A 16,160-nucleotide genomic window follows, 5' to 3' on the forward strand; every position below is an offset into this window, starting at 1 on the left:
TGAATCAGCTAAACGTGACTCAATGTAACGCTCTCTTTTGGAGGCTGGAGACAGAAAGCTCAACAGAAATAATAGCTGTAAAAAAGCTTAACTACCCAGTAGGTACTTAATTCTGAAACCCTGTAATAGCCATTCGAAATAGCAACAACATCCTTAATTATTTCTCTGCTGATTATTTTCGTAGAAACTTCTAGCTTTACCCCGTGATGGTTGGATTTGTTTGAAAGGGTATTTGAGAGGCATACAATTACATGTTTTAAAGAGCAAAACAATGGAGCGTTCTACCAAACATGAGATTTTATTTTTTAGTCTCAGCATAGGCCTCCCAGAAAGATGGAAAAAGAAGAGAGTTCAGGGAAATATAAGCTCTCTGAGGGGTTGCAGCAGAGGAAAAGCTGACTTGCTAATCGCCTCACCTCATCTTTCACTGGCAGTTTTGTTCTCTCATCCTATGGAGCTCTACCTTGACATTATGCAAGCTTGCTGTAGCAACGGCAGAGACTATACTGTAATAGGGCAGAGGGCAAAACTAAGAGCACTTGGGATACTCTATTGTGGCAATTTTTCTGGGGGAGGAGGCGTTGTAGTGGAATTAAATATTTTTCTCAAAAGACCATTATAACTCCCTCCACTACACTCTCTGTATCACATGCAGACAAATGTAAGGAAGATGCAAGCCCTGTTTGGGTTGCTACAGAGAAGTTGCTACCTGTTCCTTCTGTTTGCTCAGGAGGCTTTTGTCCTTCTTGGCTCTGGCCTTTTCCCATTGTGCTAGCTCCTTCTGATACAAATCGGAGATGCAGGGTTTGCAGCCACTGCCACAGCACTGAGACGGCAGCGGTTCGCGGGGTTTGAGAGCGAGCCAGTCATCCTCACTTTCGCTCATTTACCTACCAAAACACAAGCCGAGCATCAGGGTCTGCATTTAAGGAAGAGGACTGTGGGGTGGGCGATTTGCTGCTTAACAGAGCAACCTCTCTCAAAAAGGTAGCTCAAGGGGCATCCAAAAACTGCCTGCCTGAAGATACGTGGACCAAGCCAACGCTCCATTTTCATGGGAGCAGTGCAGCGCTCTGCTTTGGTCCACACACACATATGGAAACCTGGATTCACCTCACCAGATTAGACCAACGATACATGCCAAAGTCCTGTTGGCAGCCAATGCCAACTGATTCATAGGAAGGGGTATTAGACCCATTCAATGGAAGCACTTGCTCTCAGGGAAAACTTCATCTTGGTCCCTCTGAGTCAGTGGCCAGTTTATGCCCAGCAGGACGTGTGTCCATCTCCCTTGTAAATTCTTTATCCCATCTAACCCAATTGAGGATTTTCTCATTATTTAGGTAAACACCTAATCCACTTTTGAATACTAAATTCTTGGCCTCAAAGGCTGCAAAAGGAGCATCACATCTTGGGACCTATCTCCGTGGACCACGTGGCTGCATCAAAGACGAAGGTGACAACACGTTGTAATCAGGTGGGGGGAGGAGAGGGACGGGTGGTCATGCTTGTATCGTTCCTCATGCTAGACATCTCTTCTAAGAAATCTGTATTAGACAATGTATAAGCTAAGATCTAAAATGTGGCAGGAAACAGTTCCCACTTTCAAGAGAGGATCTGTGGAAGCCTCTGGGCAGAAGCAATCAGAAGTAGGAGGGGTAGGCAGTGTGAGAAACTCAAGAAGTCAGAAGCAGGATTTAAGGAAGTCACAGGCAAATGAATGCTCAGTTTAGTGAGTGGGAAAACTGAACGATCAAGCTAATATGCCAGGAGCATTTGGAGGACTGCATGTTATTCTGCTTCCAGATATTCTTCTAACAGACGGCGTTCTGGGTCATATTCCTTTGACAAAAGGCAAAATACTAAACTCTCTGGGACATAATAATTATTTTATGCAATGCTCAGCTGGATATAATTCCCAATGCCTTTACTGCCATATCATTTAAACAAAAGGAAGTCATAAGGAAATTATAAAACCACAGGTGACAAGGCTAAAGAAAAGAACACTTAGCACTTACATAGCAGTTTCATTTGCAAGGTGCTTTATGAGCACTAATTAATCTTCACCCCTTTGACAAAAGTATTAATATTCTAATTTTACACATGGAGAAAAAGAAGCCAAAAGACAAATGAAAACATTTTTTAAAGTAGCCACTGAAGTCTCTTGCCTGGCGTTCTGGGGAGCTGAGCACCCAGAGCTCCTAGCTGTGGCAATGAGAGTGGCTGGTGCTCAGCGTGCCTGGAAGTTCAGGCCTCTTGTGTGATTGCTGGCTGGACTCTCAGAACAAGACAGCATTGTTGGAAATGCTGGCCTTCGAACTAACCATGCCTAAAGAGTGGGTCAATTATTAGCAAAGGGGAAAGTTCTTAGGAGTGCCAGTTGCCAGCATCACAATTACACCACACAAATTTCCAGCTCAGAAATATCGTGAAGTTATGTGTTACTCAGACAATACAGGCAGTCCTCAGACTTAGGACACAAGTGGTTCCTGAAAACTGCGTCTTAAGTCAAAATGTTGTAACTCGGAACCAATTTTCTCATAAGAAACAATGTTATAAACGGGGGGTTGGTTCCTGAACCAAGGCCTGGTACCTGATTTTCACCAAAAATACCCCAGAATTTTGTGATCAATCAATTATCGATCAGCAATATAGCTATATTAATGTATTTAAATTGTAAACAGCAATCATATTGATTTGGGAGGACTTCTTTGAGGTGACTTTGCTGGACTTTTTGAAGGACTCTTGGCTGCAGGTTTTTCCGGAGTCTTGTCGGCTTTCTTAAAGAAAGTGTCCAAGGGAGTTTGGACAGACATTCTCCAGGGAGATGGGTGACACAGCGAACTTGTTCACTGGTGTGGCATCACGTCAGATCAAGCATTGTGAAGTTGAAACTGACGTCATAAAGTTGGAACAGGGTGTCAGTTTAGAAGTGTTGTAAGTGCAAAACATTGTAACTCAAAACAATTGTAAGTTGAGGACTGCCTGTACTAAATCTGAGGAATGTTAGACTGCACTAAAGTCAGAAGATACTGTGAGCAATTGCACAGTAAAGGTTAATACCATTTCTTGCCCACACAGCTCTGCCTAGCAGGCTGGAGAGTAAGGGTGTGGCTGGGAACCAGAACACCTGGACTGCATCCCTGGGTAGGGGGAGATTGCTAGGAAGGGTGCATCTGGGATGCTAGAGGACTGCAAATTGCTCACTTTGTCTTTGTGGAACAGACTGAAGTTACCCAAACATGAGCTGGGTAGCACAGCTGAGTTAGCTCTTGCCTGAAGTGGCACAACTTTGAGATGCAGAGAGAGCATTTAGTATGAGTTAACAAGTTGTAACTTTCAGATGTTTGTGGTTTAAGTGCCCTTAGTATTTTTTTTAAATTTTTATCTGCAGCCAAATTAGCCAAAACTAATTCCAAATCCAAGTGTCCAGAGCTGTAAGTGGCCCTACTACCGGCAAACATCCTCCACCCACACCTGGGGCTTCAGGTGTTTCCAAAACCTTTGGTGGGCTTCCCACTATGGTCCAAGTGTAAGGTGTAACTTTACCCTTACTTTTTCATCCAAAAACTGTAATATCCTTGTGGTAGGTACTATGATCTTGGCTTTCTGCTTAGAATGAGCCAATAACATCTGGGAGAGCAACCTTTACCCCCAAAGTGAGGGTACAATCTCAGTAAAGAAACAAAGGAGGTCTGTGAGATACTAGAAGTGTGTTGCTTAAGCCTGTCTTGTTGCCCTGTGATGCTGGTAAGGTTTCTGTATGATAAATCCACTGTCTTTTGGCTGCTTGGCCAACCTCCCAACTCAAAGCAACAGGCAAAGGTTGGAGTGGGAACCAGCAGCCTGGGCTTCCTCAGGAGACGCTGCCTCCATGAGGTGCCGCAACATCAACCTTTTCAACTCTGTTTCAGGTGGTGGTGAGTCTTTAGTTACTTGCTTGCAGATGAGGAAATCCTCCACACTCACCTAGTGTTTCCAGTTTCCAAGACTGATCAGAAAGGCTCAAAATGGGGAGTCTGACCAGGGAAGTAGGTCCCTGTAGGCTTTGTTTCCCCCAGGAATTGGGGGATCTCAGTCAGGGCAGGTGTCAACCACCCCCGGACAGGAGAAGCAGCCTCCTTGCTCTGGAAGATGTTTCAGCTTGGCCAGGGGCTCCTTTAGCTTTGCCCATGCCACTGACCCCTGGCCAAGGCCCAAAGGAAAACAGAACAGAGAACATCATCGCGCTCCTCTGCAAAGCCACGGGGTGCCCACCTCTTGAATCCCGTGGGCAGCTCGACTCCCCGCGTCTCAGAGAGGGCGTAGTGGAACAAGGAAAAGCAGAGAGAGGAGGGCAACCAAGATGATCAAGGCCCGGAGCAGCTGCCAGACCAGAAGAGATTAAAGGCGGCTCCATCTGTACAGGTGGCAGGGCGGGGATAGGATGGAGGCCTAGATCATCACGAGGGGCGTGGAGCAAGCAAACAGGCACCTGCTGTTCACCGAGTCCCAGAGCTGGGGGCATCTACTGGAGGCAAGTTGAAAACTAGCAAGAGAAAGGGCTTTTTTTTGATGCCGGGTGCAGTTATCGTGCGGGATTCACTGCTGCAGGAGGTGACGGGGCAGAGGGCACCGCCGGGGCCTGGGAAACGTCCGTTCACGGGTGACAGCTCTGTTCCTGGCTGTGGGAGGGACGTCTCCTCCCGCCTGTCCGACCCCGCATGTGGCGGGTACCGAACAGGAGACGGGTTGCTGGGGGCAGCCGCTTCACAGCTCTCCCTCCAGAGCGGGCGCAGCCGCGGCATCCAGCCCGTGGGACTCCCCGTGGGGCAGGAGATTTGGGTGCTGGGGAGTGATGGTCATTCATATGGCCACCCCCAACATTCCCGCACTCCACGGGGTCAGGGCTGGGGGTAGACAAATTAGGTTGGGGCAGGAATGACCCTGAGGTGTCCCTTAGAGACTAACTGGTCTAGCCCTGGCTGAGTGGAGCAGGCCCAGGCCTGGCCAGGGAGGGGCCACCCACCCTTCCCCCATCGCCCCGCCCCCTCAGGCGCCAGAGGGCGGGGTGGGGGGTCTTTCCGAACTTCTCCCCTCCCCTCCCCACACGCAGGCGCAGTCCGACCCGCCAATAGTGGCTCTGCCCGCGCCAGGCCCCGAGCGAGCTTGGAAATGAGCCCCGCCCCCTTACGTCACCAGGCGGGTGGACACCGATTGGCTGGCGCCGCCGCCCGTCAGCGGCAGAGCGAGGCGGCTCCCGTCGTGCCTTGCGCCGGGCAAGATGCGGGCCTGGACGCTGCGGCAGATGGTGCGGCGGGCCCGGGAGGCCCAGGAGCTGCCGCGCCGCCCGCCGCTCCGCACGCCCTGGACGGTGCGTGGGCCGCCGCCGGGGCAGCCGCTGCCGCGGCGCTGGCGGGAGCCGGTGCCCGTGCGCGAGCAGGTGCCCGAGCTCGACCTTATCACGTACGCGGAGCGGCAGCACTACGTGCCCGGCCTGGCGCGGCCGAAATTCCCGCCCTGGGAGCGCGGCTGGCACGACCCGTACCACCCGCCCCGGCGGCCCGAGATCCACCATGCGCTGCAGAAGGAGCGCGTCTGCTACGTGTGTCACCGGGACGTCAGGATGACTGAAGGTGCCGGGGGGGAGGGGCATCTGGGAGGGGGCGGGGCAGGGGCACCCTGGAGGGGGGCCCATGGGCCTGATGCAGTCGCTAGGTGAATGTGGCCCCTGACTTAAGCTAGACAGCAGAGCCGTTTGGGCAGCGAGGCATCCCCACGTTTCCCGGTCTGCCTCTGGCCGGAGCCCGCGGGCGGTGCAGCCCCGCATGTCCAGAGCGGCTCAGACCAAGCGTCTCGTTCCCAACCCGGGCAGGCGAGTGGGGCTGCGATGCCGCGCGGGCCCTTCAGACACGGGCGCCTGCGCGCCCCGTCCGTGCCCGTTGGTAGCTTGTTTCTCGCTGCCAACTGACCAGGAGCAAAGCTCCCTGGGAAATGAGGCCTCTGCACTTACCATTTGCTATAAATAAAACCTTTAGCCTGCGCTTGATGCTAACGAAGTGCGTCTCCATTTGTTTTTAAAGTGTTGTAAAACAGTACGTAAATGGTGGTAGGCCATGTTATGCGTAAAATTAACGTTCCCGATAACTTGGTTGTGCTGAGGGGTAAGATGGAAATGGAAAACTAGAATGGTCAAGCTCTTGGATCCAGTAGATCAAGATCATTGTAATAGTAACTGTTTTATGGCATAGCTGATGTGACTGAAAGTCTTCAGTAACTTATTTTGATTTGACTCCAAGGAGTGAAACAAGCACTGTGGCTAACGAAGACAAAGTTAATGAAAGGCTTACCACCAAAAGTGCTCAGCATCATGGACGACCTGGCCAACCAGCTAGAGAACCAGGACGAGAGGGTACGAAATGCCATCTTTCATGCATGTTTCTGGGCTACCACAGAAGTTGTTCCTAAGAGAAAAACTTACTGGTAAGTAATCAGAGTGAAAAAGAGCTTTAGTTGCACTGTCGTTTTTATGGTTTTGCTTTAGCAGCCTGTTTAAAATAGATGCCTGTTAAATAAGATTTTTTTTGGTAATGTTACCAACAAAACTGTAAATTAGTTTACCAATTTAACTATAATGGTGTATAATATATTGTACTGTGTATAATATTTATATATTTAACTGTAAATTAGTTTACTAGACAACCACTTAGGGGCTGGATGTACAAACAATTTATCTTGGGGTAAACGGGGGGGGGGATGAGACTTCTCTACATATCAACTGTTCCATGATAACTGATTCCCACCTAATAAAGAATTACCAGTTGGCCTAACAATTGATAGTAAGCATTATTACTGGCAACTAGGGACTGCAACTGGTTTGTCAGAAGGATTTAAGTATTAAACTCAAATCTGCATTAATCATTTGGAGATATTACATATTATACAGATGGGTGTTTCATAGCCTAGCTGTGTTTGCGTACAGGAAAAATCTATACACTTAGGACTTTCAAATCTGATTTTATACAGCTAATCCTTTTTATCATTCTGAAGCCCCATACTCGTGGAAGACTTGTTGCATTTATGTAGGACAATGACTAGCAAGTTTCCATCGCTGTCTAAAAGGATGCTGGGTAGAAATTATAGCCTGACTGCTACGTGGGAGAGAGGTTAGTAACTTTTTTTGTGTAAAGGACTTCTTTTTCTTTTGGCTACCTCTATTGGGTAACATATGAAACACTAGCTTTTAGGCCAAAGAATGGAAAGTAGATTCAACTTTAATTCCATTTTATTTTTTTTCCACTATGCCATAGGGCAAACAAAGTTGAGGATGACTAGTCCCGATCACCCTTTTCTTGGTCATCATTTACACTTTATGTGCAGGAAACCTACACATCTTCATATTTTTATCTGCATTTCATGCAGTTCAGCTGCTATTTAACGTTTATTTAACATTTATGAGGGACTATCCCTTGCCAAATGGGCATTCTTGCAGGAATGCTCTTGTCTGTCATGGATCTCTATGGAAAAATCAAGCCCTTGGCTGACCACTGGATAGTGTTTGAAACCTTTCAGAACTGAAGCTTTAGGAAGTTTTTGTTTTGGATGTCTCTTGTGGTAAAATCACTAAAGTAGTAAAGAATAAATACTGATGTCTCATTGTGGAGTTTGTGTGCATTAATGACCTAAATAAAACCAAACGTTTCTATAGCTCAGGTTTGGCAACATTTTTGGGCAGAGCCAAAAACACTCTCAACGTTGACTTAAAGTGCTGGTGTGTCAGGGGTGGATGGCGATCTTTGTGGCAGCGCAGCCCCGGCCCCTGCCCCACCATGCTCCCCAAGGTACACATGCCAAGCAAAATGCCTTTGCATGCTAGATTCTGGTAGCTGTTCCAGGGGTTGCCTTCCCCTGTTCTAGCTAGTTTTATGTATAATTTAATTACTTGTACTATATGTGGCTACTGTTCTTTCTTTACAGAATCTGTTCTTCTTCAGGTTCACGGCTTGAATGGAATGCTTTTGAATGCCATGAATCCAATACAGCCAGTAGCCTCCAAAGATGAAATATTAGCCACTGAAAACTATACTCTTGAGACCTTCTATCCCATCTTGCCTACAATTGATCTGCAGGATGTTAATATATATGAAGAAAAGAATGATACAGGTACAAGTTGCTAATCAATTATGTAACAGTTTTATATCAGCTTAACTGGCAGCACTCTGCTTTCTGTTAGTATGTGATATAAGGAAATGGGGAAGATGGTTGTAGGATGCACAAATATAAATATCCGTAAGTCTTTCATGAGTAGTCAGGTTCTTAGGCTTCTCATGCTGTAGGGGAAAACTTTAATTCATCCAAGTTACACTAGCAGTTTCTGAAGAGAGAGTTAAAATGGGCTAAGATTATACCTAACACTGTCTATCTCGTGTGGTTGTCTACCATTTAGGTTTTAGGGAGGATTATCCGTATCCTCATCCTCACACTTTGTACTTTATGGAATCAAACAACCTTCGTTCTTACCGCTTTAGACCAGAACCGCTCCAGGCTAAAATGTTGATGTTTGCTTTTGGCAATGCATTAGCAAAGGCCAGGATTCTGTATGGGGTACGTATTTTAAGTGGCTGCTTTTAACAAGGTAGGCTTCAATACTTTCACAGAGGTTATTGTACTGGGTTGTCAGTACAAGGTCAATGGTTGAAGTCTGTCATCTTGCACACCAACAGCAACGAGTTTGCTTTCAATAATAGCTATTCCCCATCTCTTCCAAAATTGAGAAATGGTGTAATGGTCTCATAATTGGCCCAGGAGATGGAATTATTGAATTCCATGCAGCTTTACTTTGTATGAAGACAGAAGATATTAGAGGCTGGTCCTCAGTAAAGACAGTGATGGGACCTTCCCCCTGAAGCCTTGCTCTTACCCAAGAATTATCAGTGCTGGTAGGAGTGGGGTATTGTTACTTCTTGCCCTCCTACCTGAAATCTTCAAGAAACTATCCGCAGGTAGTCTGGACCTGCTTTTGGGGCAGCTCTGCATTTGAGATTTCTGGCTCGCTCCGTAGGTTCTACTAGATAGTAATAATTTTCCGTCACAGTTGACCTAGGTTGAATTTGAACCGGTGACCTAACAAGCCAGAGACTTTCAATGCCATTAACAGTTCCTTGTCACCATATCTGAAACTCTGCCCTGATGTCACCCATCCAAGGACTTTGGAGTTTTATAGGTAATCTTTAAAGATGTGTTTAGCTATCCAAGCAGTTCACCAAATCAGAAAGCTATCTCGTTATGCCAGTAGCAATTATTTTAATGCGTTCACGAAGATGATTAAAATTGGAGTAGCAATAGGTAGAAATCAGCTGAAGCAACTTGCAGGCATGAATAAGAAACTAGAATGCTGAGCTGTGTTGTTTACATCTATATTCTAATGCCATTTTGAAGGAGACATTATTTTAATGAAAATACAAAATCTATATTCAAAGCTTGTTTGACTAGGGTAGCTTTCTGGGCAAGGTAATACCTTCATTAAACGCCTGGCTTAAACCCAAACGGTAACTGCTGATTCTGCAACTTCTCATGGAATTTGTTGTAACTGGCTTTTTTTCCCCCCCACTTCTCTTAGGATGAGCCCAGGGTTTTAGAGCAACCAATAGTAGTGCAAAGCATTGGCACAGATGGTCGTGTTTTCCAATTCATGGTATTCCAGTTAAATACAACAGAGTTGGCCTCTAACGATGGTGTTAAAAACCTAGTCTGGATTGACTCTGATCAGTTGATGTATGAATATGCCCAGCGTATTCCTTCTATCAGGAAGAAAGTTGTTACGGTGAGTTGACAGGACAGAGAGCTAGTTTTCACAGAATCAGAGTTCACAGAAATTCTACCCTTCTACATATATTTGAGATTTGGGAGCTGGCACAGATAACGGCTATCAGAGTCACTTGTTTGAGACAGGCCAGCAGCTTCCCTCTATTTATGGAGAATTCATATAGAATACTAAGTCTCTTGTCTTGTGGTGGATGGCTATCAGCACTGTTTGCGCTTCGCATGGTTTATTAAGCTACTTAAGCTTATTATAAGCTATATCATATAAACAACTTACATAGATGCAGTTTTATGTTGTGCTTATTGAAGATAAAGTTGCTTGCACACAGTTGTTTCTCTGAAGTTACAACTGTCAGCATTAATATAAAGTAAATAAAAAGTGTAGTTCTGTTGAGTCCACTTTGACGAAAACACTCTGATGGATGGGGACTTCATACCACTTAAGATAAATGCCAGTGAAATTATACCCACAAACCATCTCAGCGTGTTTCCCATGCTACCAGATTTAAAGTGGTGTTTGCGCATATTTAAATTTATGTTATTTTTCTACTCTGTTTACTGCAATCTTAATAACCAAGTCTTTTCTCTGCAGGTGCCTGCTGGAATACATGGCTATGACCCAGACACATTCAAGAAGTTTCTGGCACTCTATTTACATGGAGCAGTATAAAATCCTAGTTGAGCAAAAATCCCTTCAGGTTTACCTGCCATTTCCTCTTTCATCAGAAGATCATGTAGTGAAGCAAGTGACATAATATACCTTGAATAATTTAAGGATTTAAACGATGTTTGTTTTTTTTAATAAAGATTTTGTAGTAAGTGGTGCAGACAGAGAGACGCCCCCTTTTCAGTTACTTACCTGTAACTTCACAGCATTCTGTACATGTGCAGTAAATTAGTGAAGCCAGCTGCCAAAATGCTTCCTCTCCACTTTCCCCTGCCCGCCTAGAGGGAACGCAAAAAACAGTTAATGGTTTCTTGCTTATTGTTTGCAGAAGCAGAGACCCATGTAGGCCAGCACCTGTGCACAGAATTTGTTTTGAAAGAGATCCTGGACTATGACATTAAGCAAGGCGTAGCTGTATTATGTACAAAACTCAGTCTATAAACTTTGCAGTCTCTCATAGGATAAGGGCTCTTCATAATCCTACACTGACTTCAAAAAGCAGACCAGGTTATTAGTGCTTAGTTGGTATTTGCATGTCCTCTATAATTTTACAAAATATGAAGCAGTAGACTGGTCTTAGCTAAACAGTGTAAACACCTCACTATCAAATCTGGGCAGCAGGGAAATGAGTGGCAGCCATATTTGAATGCAAGGCAGCAGTGGAAGACTTAAAGGGGTTGGGTTGGTCAGTGAAATAACCAGCTCCATATTCTGCCATTTTTAAGTGGCACCTCCAATGCAACAGAACTGAGCAAGGAAAAGGCTCAGACTTTCACCTGATGAGTATGGCTTCATGTGGCAAACTAATCCACTGTACAGGGGGAAAGAGGGTGGGGGAAAGGCTGATGTAGCAACTGATGGATTTTTCAGGAATCGGGTCTCCCTCATCTGAGGGGTAGGTGCTTTTTGCTTTTTTAATTTCTGCAGTTCTGAATTTAAATTACTCATTACATTTGGTAAATGGAGCACAGGTAGTATGCTAAAGATTTCTGTATATTTTTGCATACTTCAGTGCTCTGCCCAAAGCTGCATTAACACTTCATTTGTAATTATTTCAGGCTTTGCAACTCTTCTGGGATAAATTAGCATGTAAATGGACAATGAAATTAAATTGATCTGGCACTTACTGTACAGGTGGATAAGAATCCCATATCCTTCTAGCTGTGGGCTGGTGGTAACCTTGTCTGTGTAGGCTAGGACAATGGGGGCCAACCTTTTTTGGCAGGTATGCAACAAATTAGCCCTGCACCCTCCAAGTGCCCCATGTTCTGCTCTGGTTTAACCCTGACCCTGCTACTGTGCTGTGTGTCTGCCACGGGCTACCCATAGAGACTGCCTGTGCTACTTGTGGCATTTTTGCCTCAGGTTGGCAATGTCTGGTCTAAATTATAAGAATGAGGCAGAGTCTATATCCAGCAGAGCAGGTTGCCAGGGGGCAGCTTCAGCTCCCCTATTCTCTGCCTCAGTTCTCTACAGAATGAGCATAATATGCTCTCCCATCTGTATCGATTGTCTCTAAGTTGCAAGTTCTGGGATGAGCGGTGTTGGGCATAATGAAGTGCCTACCTTGGTTGATGCTGCTGCCATAATAGGCCTCTGAGCCATGCTTTCTTACCCAATTTTGCCAGTTGCTTGGGCATTCTGCCTTTGATGCAGCTGCCTGTACCCAAATGCAGAGGTGAATAGCTTCTAGCCCAAAGTTACACATTTTACTAATGCCCTGGGTCAGTCCCCAAATGTAGCAGGGGATGGAGTGTTTTCAAGGTTCAGAATCAAGGGAATTTTTGTGCACAGCAGGGTATGACTTCTGAAAGCAGTCTGTACTTGGTTATCTCGTATGTCCACCTGGATAAAAACCTGCAGTGGTGAGCTGAGAACCACATCCATTGGGCTCTTAACTACTTCCTTCCAATAGCTGCATAGCCTTGGCACCTAGATATGGTGACTCTGCGTGGAAATAGCTACCCCGCAGAGCCCAGCATAGGGACACGTATGGAAGCAAGCTTTAGAACAGCGATCCTCTAAGCTTCCTCCTGTCTGATAAGTGGTAGATCTAGCTTAGCCACTCTGAAGCACTGTCATCGCCTTCACTTGGACACGCTCTAACCCGCTGTGAAATGTTGCTTCTTCAAACCCCATTCAAGCAGGGCCTGGATTTCCAAATGCTTGGGCACTGCGGGCTGTGAATGGGAAATGGGCAAGAAAGCATTGAGTCACAGCACAGGGTGGAGACTGGATTACTGGCAAAGGCATCAAGGATTTTAACTGGTGGGACTAAGCTGGAGGTACGTGCAGCTGGCAATCTCACATTTCAGGAGTATATTTGCTCACTAGCAGCAATGTTGGCACTACTTGGCATAGCCAGGGTCTCAGTGCTAGCAGTATTTGCCCAGAAAGTTGATCATCTTACCATTGAGAGTCCATCCCATCCAAGCTAAGGTGCTTCACTTGCTTCTGGTCCTATGAGGGATGGGGTGGCAATGACTTCTGTGCATTTAAGCCATAATCTCTACATAGATACAGTGTCCCTTCCCAACCCTTCTGTCTGCAGGCCAAAAAACCTTTATATGCGCTTAGGATAGAAATGGTGCCTGTCTTCCAGGATTACTGCCTCTGAGGCCCTCTCTACTTGTTACATGTATCATGCAATTAACTGGTTAACTCCACAATTATTTGGACTGGCTACACCTGCAAAGTATCTATTATACCATAAAAAGACCCATCCAGCTATAGTTAGAGCTGGAAAATGTATAATAACTTTATAGCTGGTTCCTATCCTGTTTTGATTTGCACATGTTGCCTGTGCCCCTATGGCTGGGAGCCCTATCATCCATGGGGGGGTGCCAAGTGCTGCTGTGGCTGTGAGTCCCATAGGTGCTGGAATGTGGGGTGCTGCCATGGCCAACCATCCTGTCAGCTGCGGGACTTGCAGCTGTGGGAGTTCGCTACTTGCCAGTGGAGGGGAAGCCTGGGATGGGGAGCCCAGGGCTCCCCCTGTACCAGCACTAAGGCGTGATTGGATCTGATGCTGCATCCCGCAATTGAGCCTCCTGCCATGTATGTGTGACATGGCAGGAGGCACAATTGTGTGATTTGCCCATCAGATCCTATCATGCCATTACCTGAACATCTAGAGGGGCTCTGAGAGTTACCCAGGTAAGGGGAGGGGCTCTGGATACCACATTGGAGAGAAGCTGAGTGAAGCTAAAGCAATGCCTTCTCCTTTGGGAAGACAGGGACCAGAGAACAAGCCAGAATTTGGAGGTCCCTGGCTCAGAATAGTGAACAGAAAGAACAGAACCTGCCAGTGTTTCAAAGGGGGGGAGATGGTCTGGTTATTGAGCACCAGATGAAGGTTGCAGGAAGCTATTTGACACAGCGCGCTCTAGGCTGGAACAGGCGGTCAGGCTGGTCTGGACAAAAAAGTTTGGAGCATAGCTCGCTCTTCTGTCTACCTAGACAGGGCAGGAGAGCTAGCGTGAGAACAAACTGGGTTGGCCAGCTTTCTCCAAAGTGTAGTGCAGAGCCATCCTAAGACACACATGGTCCATATCTGGCATTGTCACGCAGCCAAACATAGGCAGGGGCTGGGTACCTGGAACGGCAGTGAGTCATCTTAAAAGTTCCATAGAGAAACAACCTGTCACATGTATGACATTTGTATAAACTAGACAGACAGGTGTAGAGCAAACCTGCTGCTGTAACCGGAGTTGCAGTTATTGCCTGAAGAATGACTGCATCACTTCCATGAAAGGCTTTTGTGTCTAAGCTTACCCACTTGTTTCTGAATGGTGGTCCTCTGGGACTGAAGGGGTTAATTTATTCTCTGGGTGCATGTCCAGGTTGGAAGAGCATGTAAACACTGATTGCCTGGATCACTAAATCCAGGCATATATGAATACGGACTAAACTATGAACTTTACTGTGGAGCAGTAGGCAACCTCTGCAGACCACTGGTCTTCCCCTGCCCCAACTGGCTGGTTAGCTGCTCCCTAACTGAGGGACCACCTCACTGAAAACTCCCTCAGTGTCTTGTTAGGGAGCATCTCTACATTGTAACTCCTGTTACTACCGAAAGAACACGCCAGCAGCCCACGAATAGGGTTACGTCCGTGCAGACATGGAAGACCCATGCGTGGGGGGCAGCTTGTAACAACCAACAGCGGAGGGGAAACAGCATGTGCAGAGCTTGCGATGAAATAGTGAGGTGTCTGGACTGGGATACGAACCCGGCTGCAAGCGCAGGGAGAGATGAGGTCCGGGATATTTTAGGCCAAGGAGGAAGGCAATGGTGGCAGCAGAGAATGTGAAGCCTTACATTTCCACGTCAAGCAAAGGCGTTCAAAAGACAGTACTCCGCTCGACTGGGAAGAACTGGTTTCCAGAGCGCTGCAATGTGTCACTGCAAACACCTGGGTCTGGGACAGACATCACATAACCCGGTTTGAGCCAAATCAGTGAAGTCGGATACTACATTCAACCATGTTCATCTCAAACCGGTTTCAGCCATTTTCAAACTGGTTTTGGTGCACGGAACATGTTCTGTCACAGGTTTAACCCGCTTTCTCATCACTTCAACTGGTTTGTGTGCAATGTCTGTCCCTAGCCCTGCTGGACACAGACACCCCGGTTTAGGAGTTCAAGCTCTCGTGGACACGCTAGAAGAGGGGTGCTGAGCCAGGCCGTGTTAGCGGGGCTGCCGGACTCCCGCCTGCAAAGAGCAGCATGGCTGCAGATGGCCGCACTGAAAGGACCCGGTGCTTTGAGACCCGCGGCAGACGTCGCCTCTGGCTCCGTGACACGGCAGGAAAGACTAAGCAGGAATAATCAGTATTCGCCCCATGTCTCTGCTCCCCCCCACCTTGTTTCCCTCTGTTATGAGCAGAGACAAATACCTCCTCCCACGATCTCCACGCTGCGGTGACAGCTCTGTGCCTGTCCCCCAGGGACCATCCAGAGCGCCTGTGACAGGCTTTTCAAGCTGCTCCCACTCACTGATCTCCTATCGGAACGGCTTCAACAGGTACGCGGGGCTCAGATAAAACACGGCTCGCGAGGAATCCCTCGTGCTGTTCAAGGGGAGAATTGTTTCTTAAACAGTATGTTCCCTTGAAGAGCACCCGGTGTGAAATCCAACTCGGCAGGCTGTGCTAATCGTGCTAGCGAGTACACGCAGTCCTCAACTGGAACCCCTGCTTGTACATCTCCTCCTCCTGCATTTGCACTAATGAAAACTAACGTGGGAGACAATTATCCCTAGGTTGGGCTCCAGAGACCTGTTAGAGGAGGAACTTGGTGGTTTTTATTTCTGTATTTTAACATCAATGCTCAAGCCAACCAGAACCAAGAGAGAGGATGCCTCAGGACCTTGCCGTGGAAATGCAGGGGAGCCAGGGAGCATTGGCTGTCCTCTCTGCCTTGATTACGTAAAGCTAAGCAAGGTCACCACCGCTAGCCTGCACGTGGAAGAGAGACCCACTGCTCCGAACAGAGCCGGCTGGCTAATGCACAGTTAATAAGGATGTTATTTTCCTAGCAGGCAGGAGATGTATGGGCTGCTTGCGACAGTGGAAGCTAGGCCCTCTGCAGACCTCTCAGGTTTACGCTTTCTGGGTGAGCCAGACCACCCGCACCAAAGCTTATAGATCAGCCTGATCTCAAGAGCCTGTTTCGCCCCCGACCCCTCCAGCAC

The 16,160-nt window shown here is 47.1% G+C and overlaps 2 protein-coding genes across 4 annotated transcripts in view; one reads left to right on the forward strand and one right to left on the reverse strand.

Annotated features, from left to right (window-relative positions):
• CYB5R5 (cytochrome b5 reductase 5 (putative)) overlaps window positions 1-5,304 on the reverse strand; it is a 26,005-nt gene extending 20,701 nt beyond the window's left edge. For 2 of the 3 annotated variants that reach the window (XR_016442523.1, XM_090048563.1), the window contains exon 1: window positions 710-5,070. Coding sequence is in view for 2 of the 3 variants with exons in the window: in XM_090048563.1 (XP_089904689.1) it covers window positions 710-886 (177 nt within the window). In the remaining variant the exon portion in view is untranslated. Of the gene's footprint in view, window positions 1-709; window positions 5,071-5,173 lie in introns of those variants that run through there. The other variant, XM_090048562.1, reaches the window with a different exon arrangement.
• Window positions 5,204-10,634, forward strand: MRPL37 (mitochondrial ribosomal protein L37). Its single transcript, XM_090048561.1, has 7 exons — window positions 5,204-5,615; window positions 6,279-6,462; window positions 7,030-7,145; window positions 7,957-8,142; window positions 8,426-8,583; window positions 9,599-9,802; window positions 10,394-10,634. The coding sequence occupies exons 1-7, from the start codon at window positions 5,264-5,266 to the stop codon at window positions 10,469-10,471; spliced, it is 1,278 nt and encodes a 425-aa protein (XP_089904687.1). The 5' UTR covers window positions 5,204-5,263; the 3' UTR covers window positions 10,472-10,634.
• Window positions 10,635-16,160: the final 5,526 nt, after the last annotated feature.

Source organism: Crocodylus siamensis, chromosome 5 (genome assembly GCF_052110815.1).
Source record: "Crocodylus siamensis isolate JL-2025a chromosome 5, ASM5211081v1, whole genome shotgun sequence".
Classification (NCBI taxonomy): domain Eukaryota; kingdom Metazoa; phylum Chordata; order Crocodylia; family Crocodylidae; genus Crocodylus; species Crocodylus siamensis.

Coding starts and splice junctions, on each gene's coding strand:
- MRPL37 (XM_090048561.1), top strand. CDS start 5,264: ATGCGGGCCTGGACGCTGCGGCAGATGGTGCGGCGGGCCCGGGAGGCC. Junction 5,616..6,278: donor GGACGTCAGGATGACTGAAG/GTGCCGGGGGGG, acceptor TTTGACTCCAAG/GAGTGAAACAAGCACTGTGG. Junction 7,146..7,956: donor GACTGCTACGTGGGAGAGAG/GTTAGTAACTTT, acceptor CTTTCTTTACAG/AATCTGTTCTTCTTCAGGTT.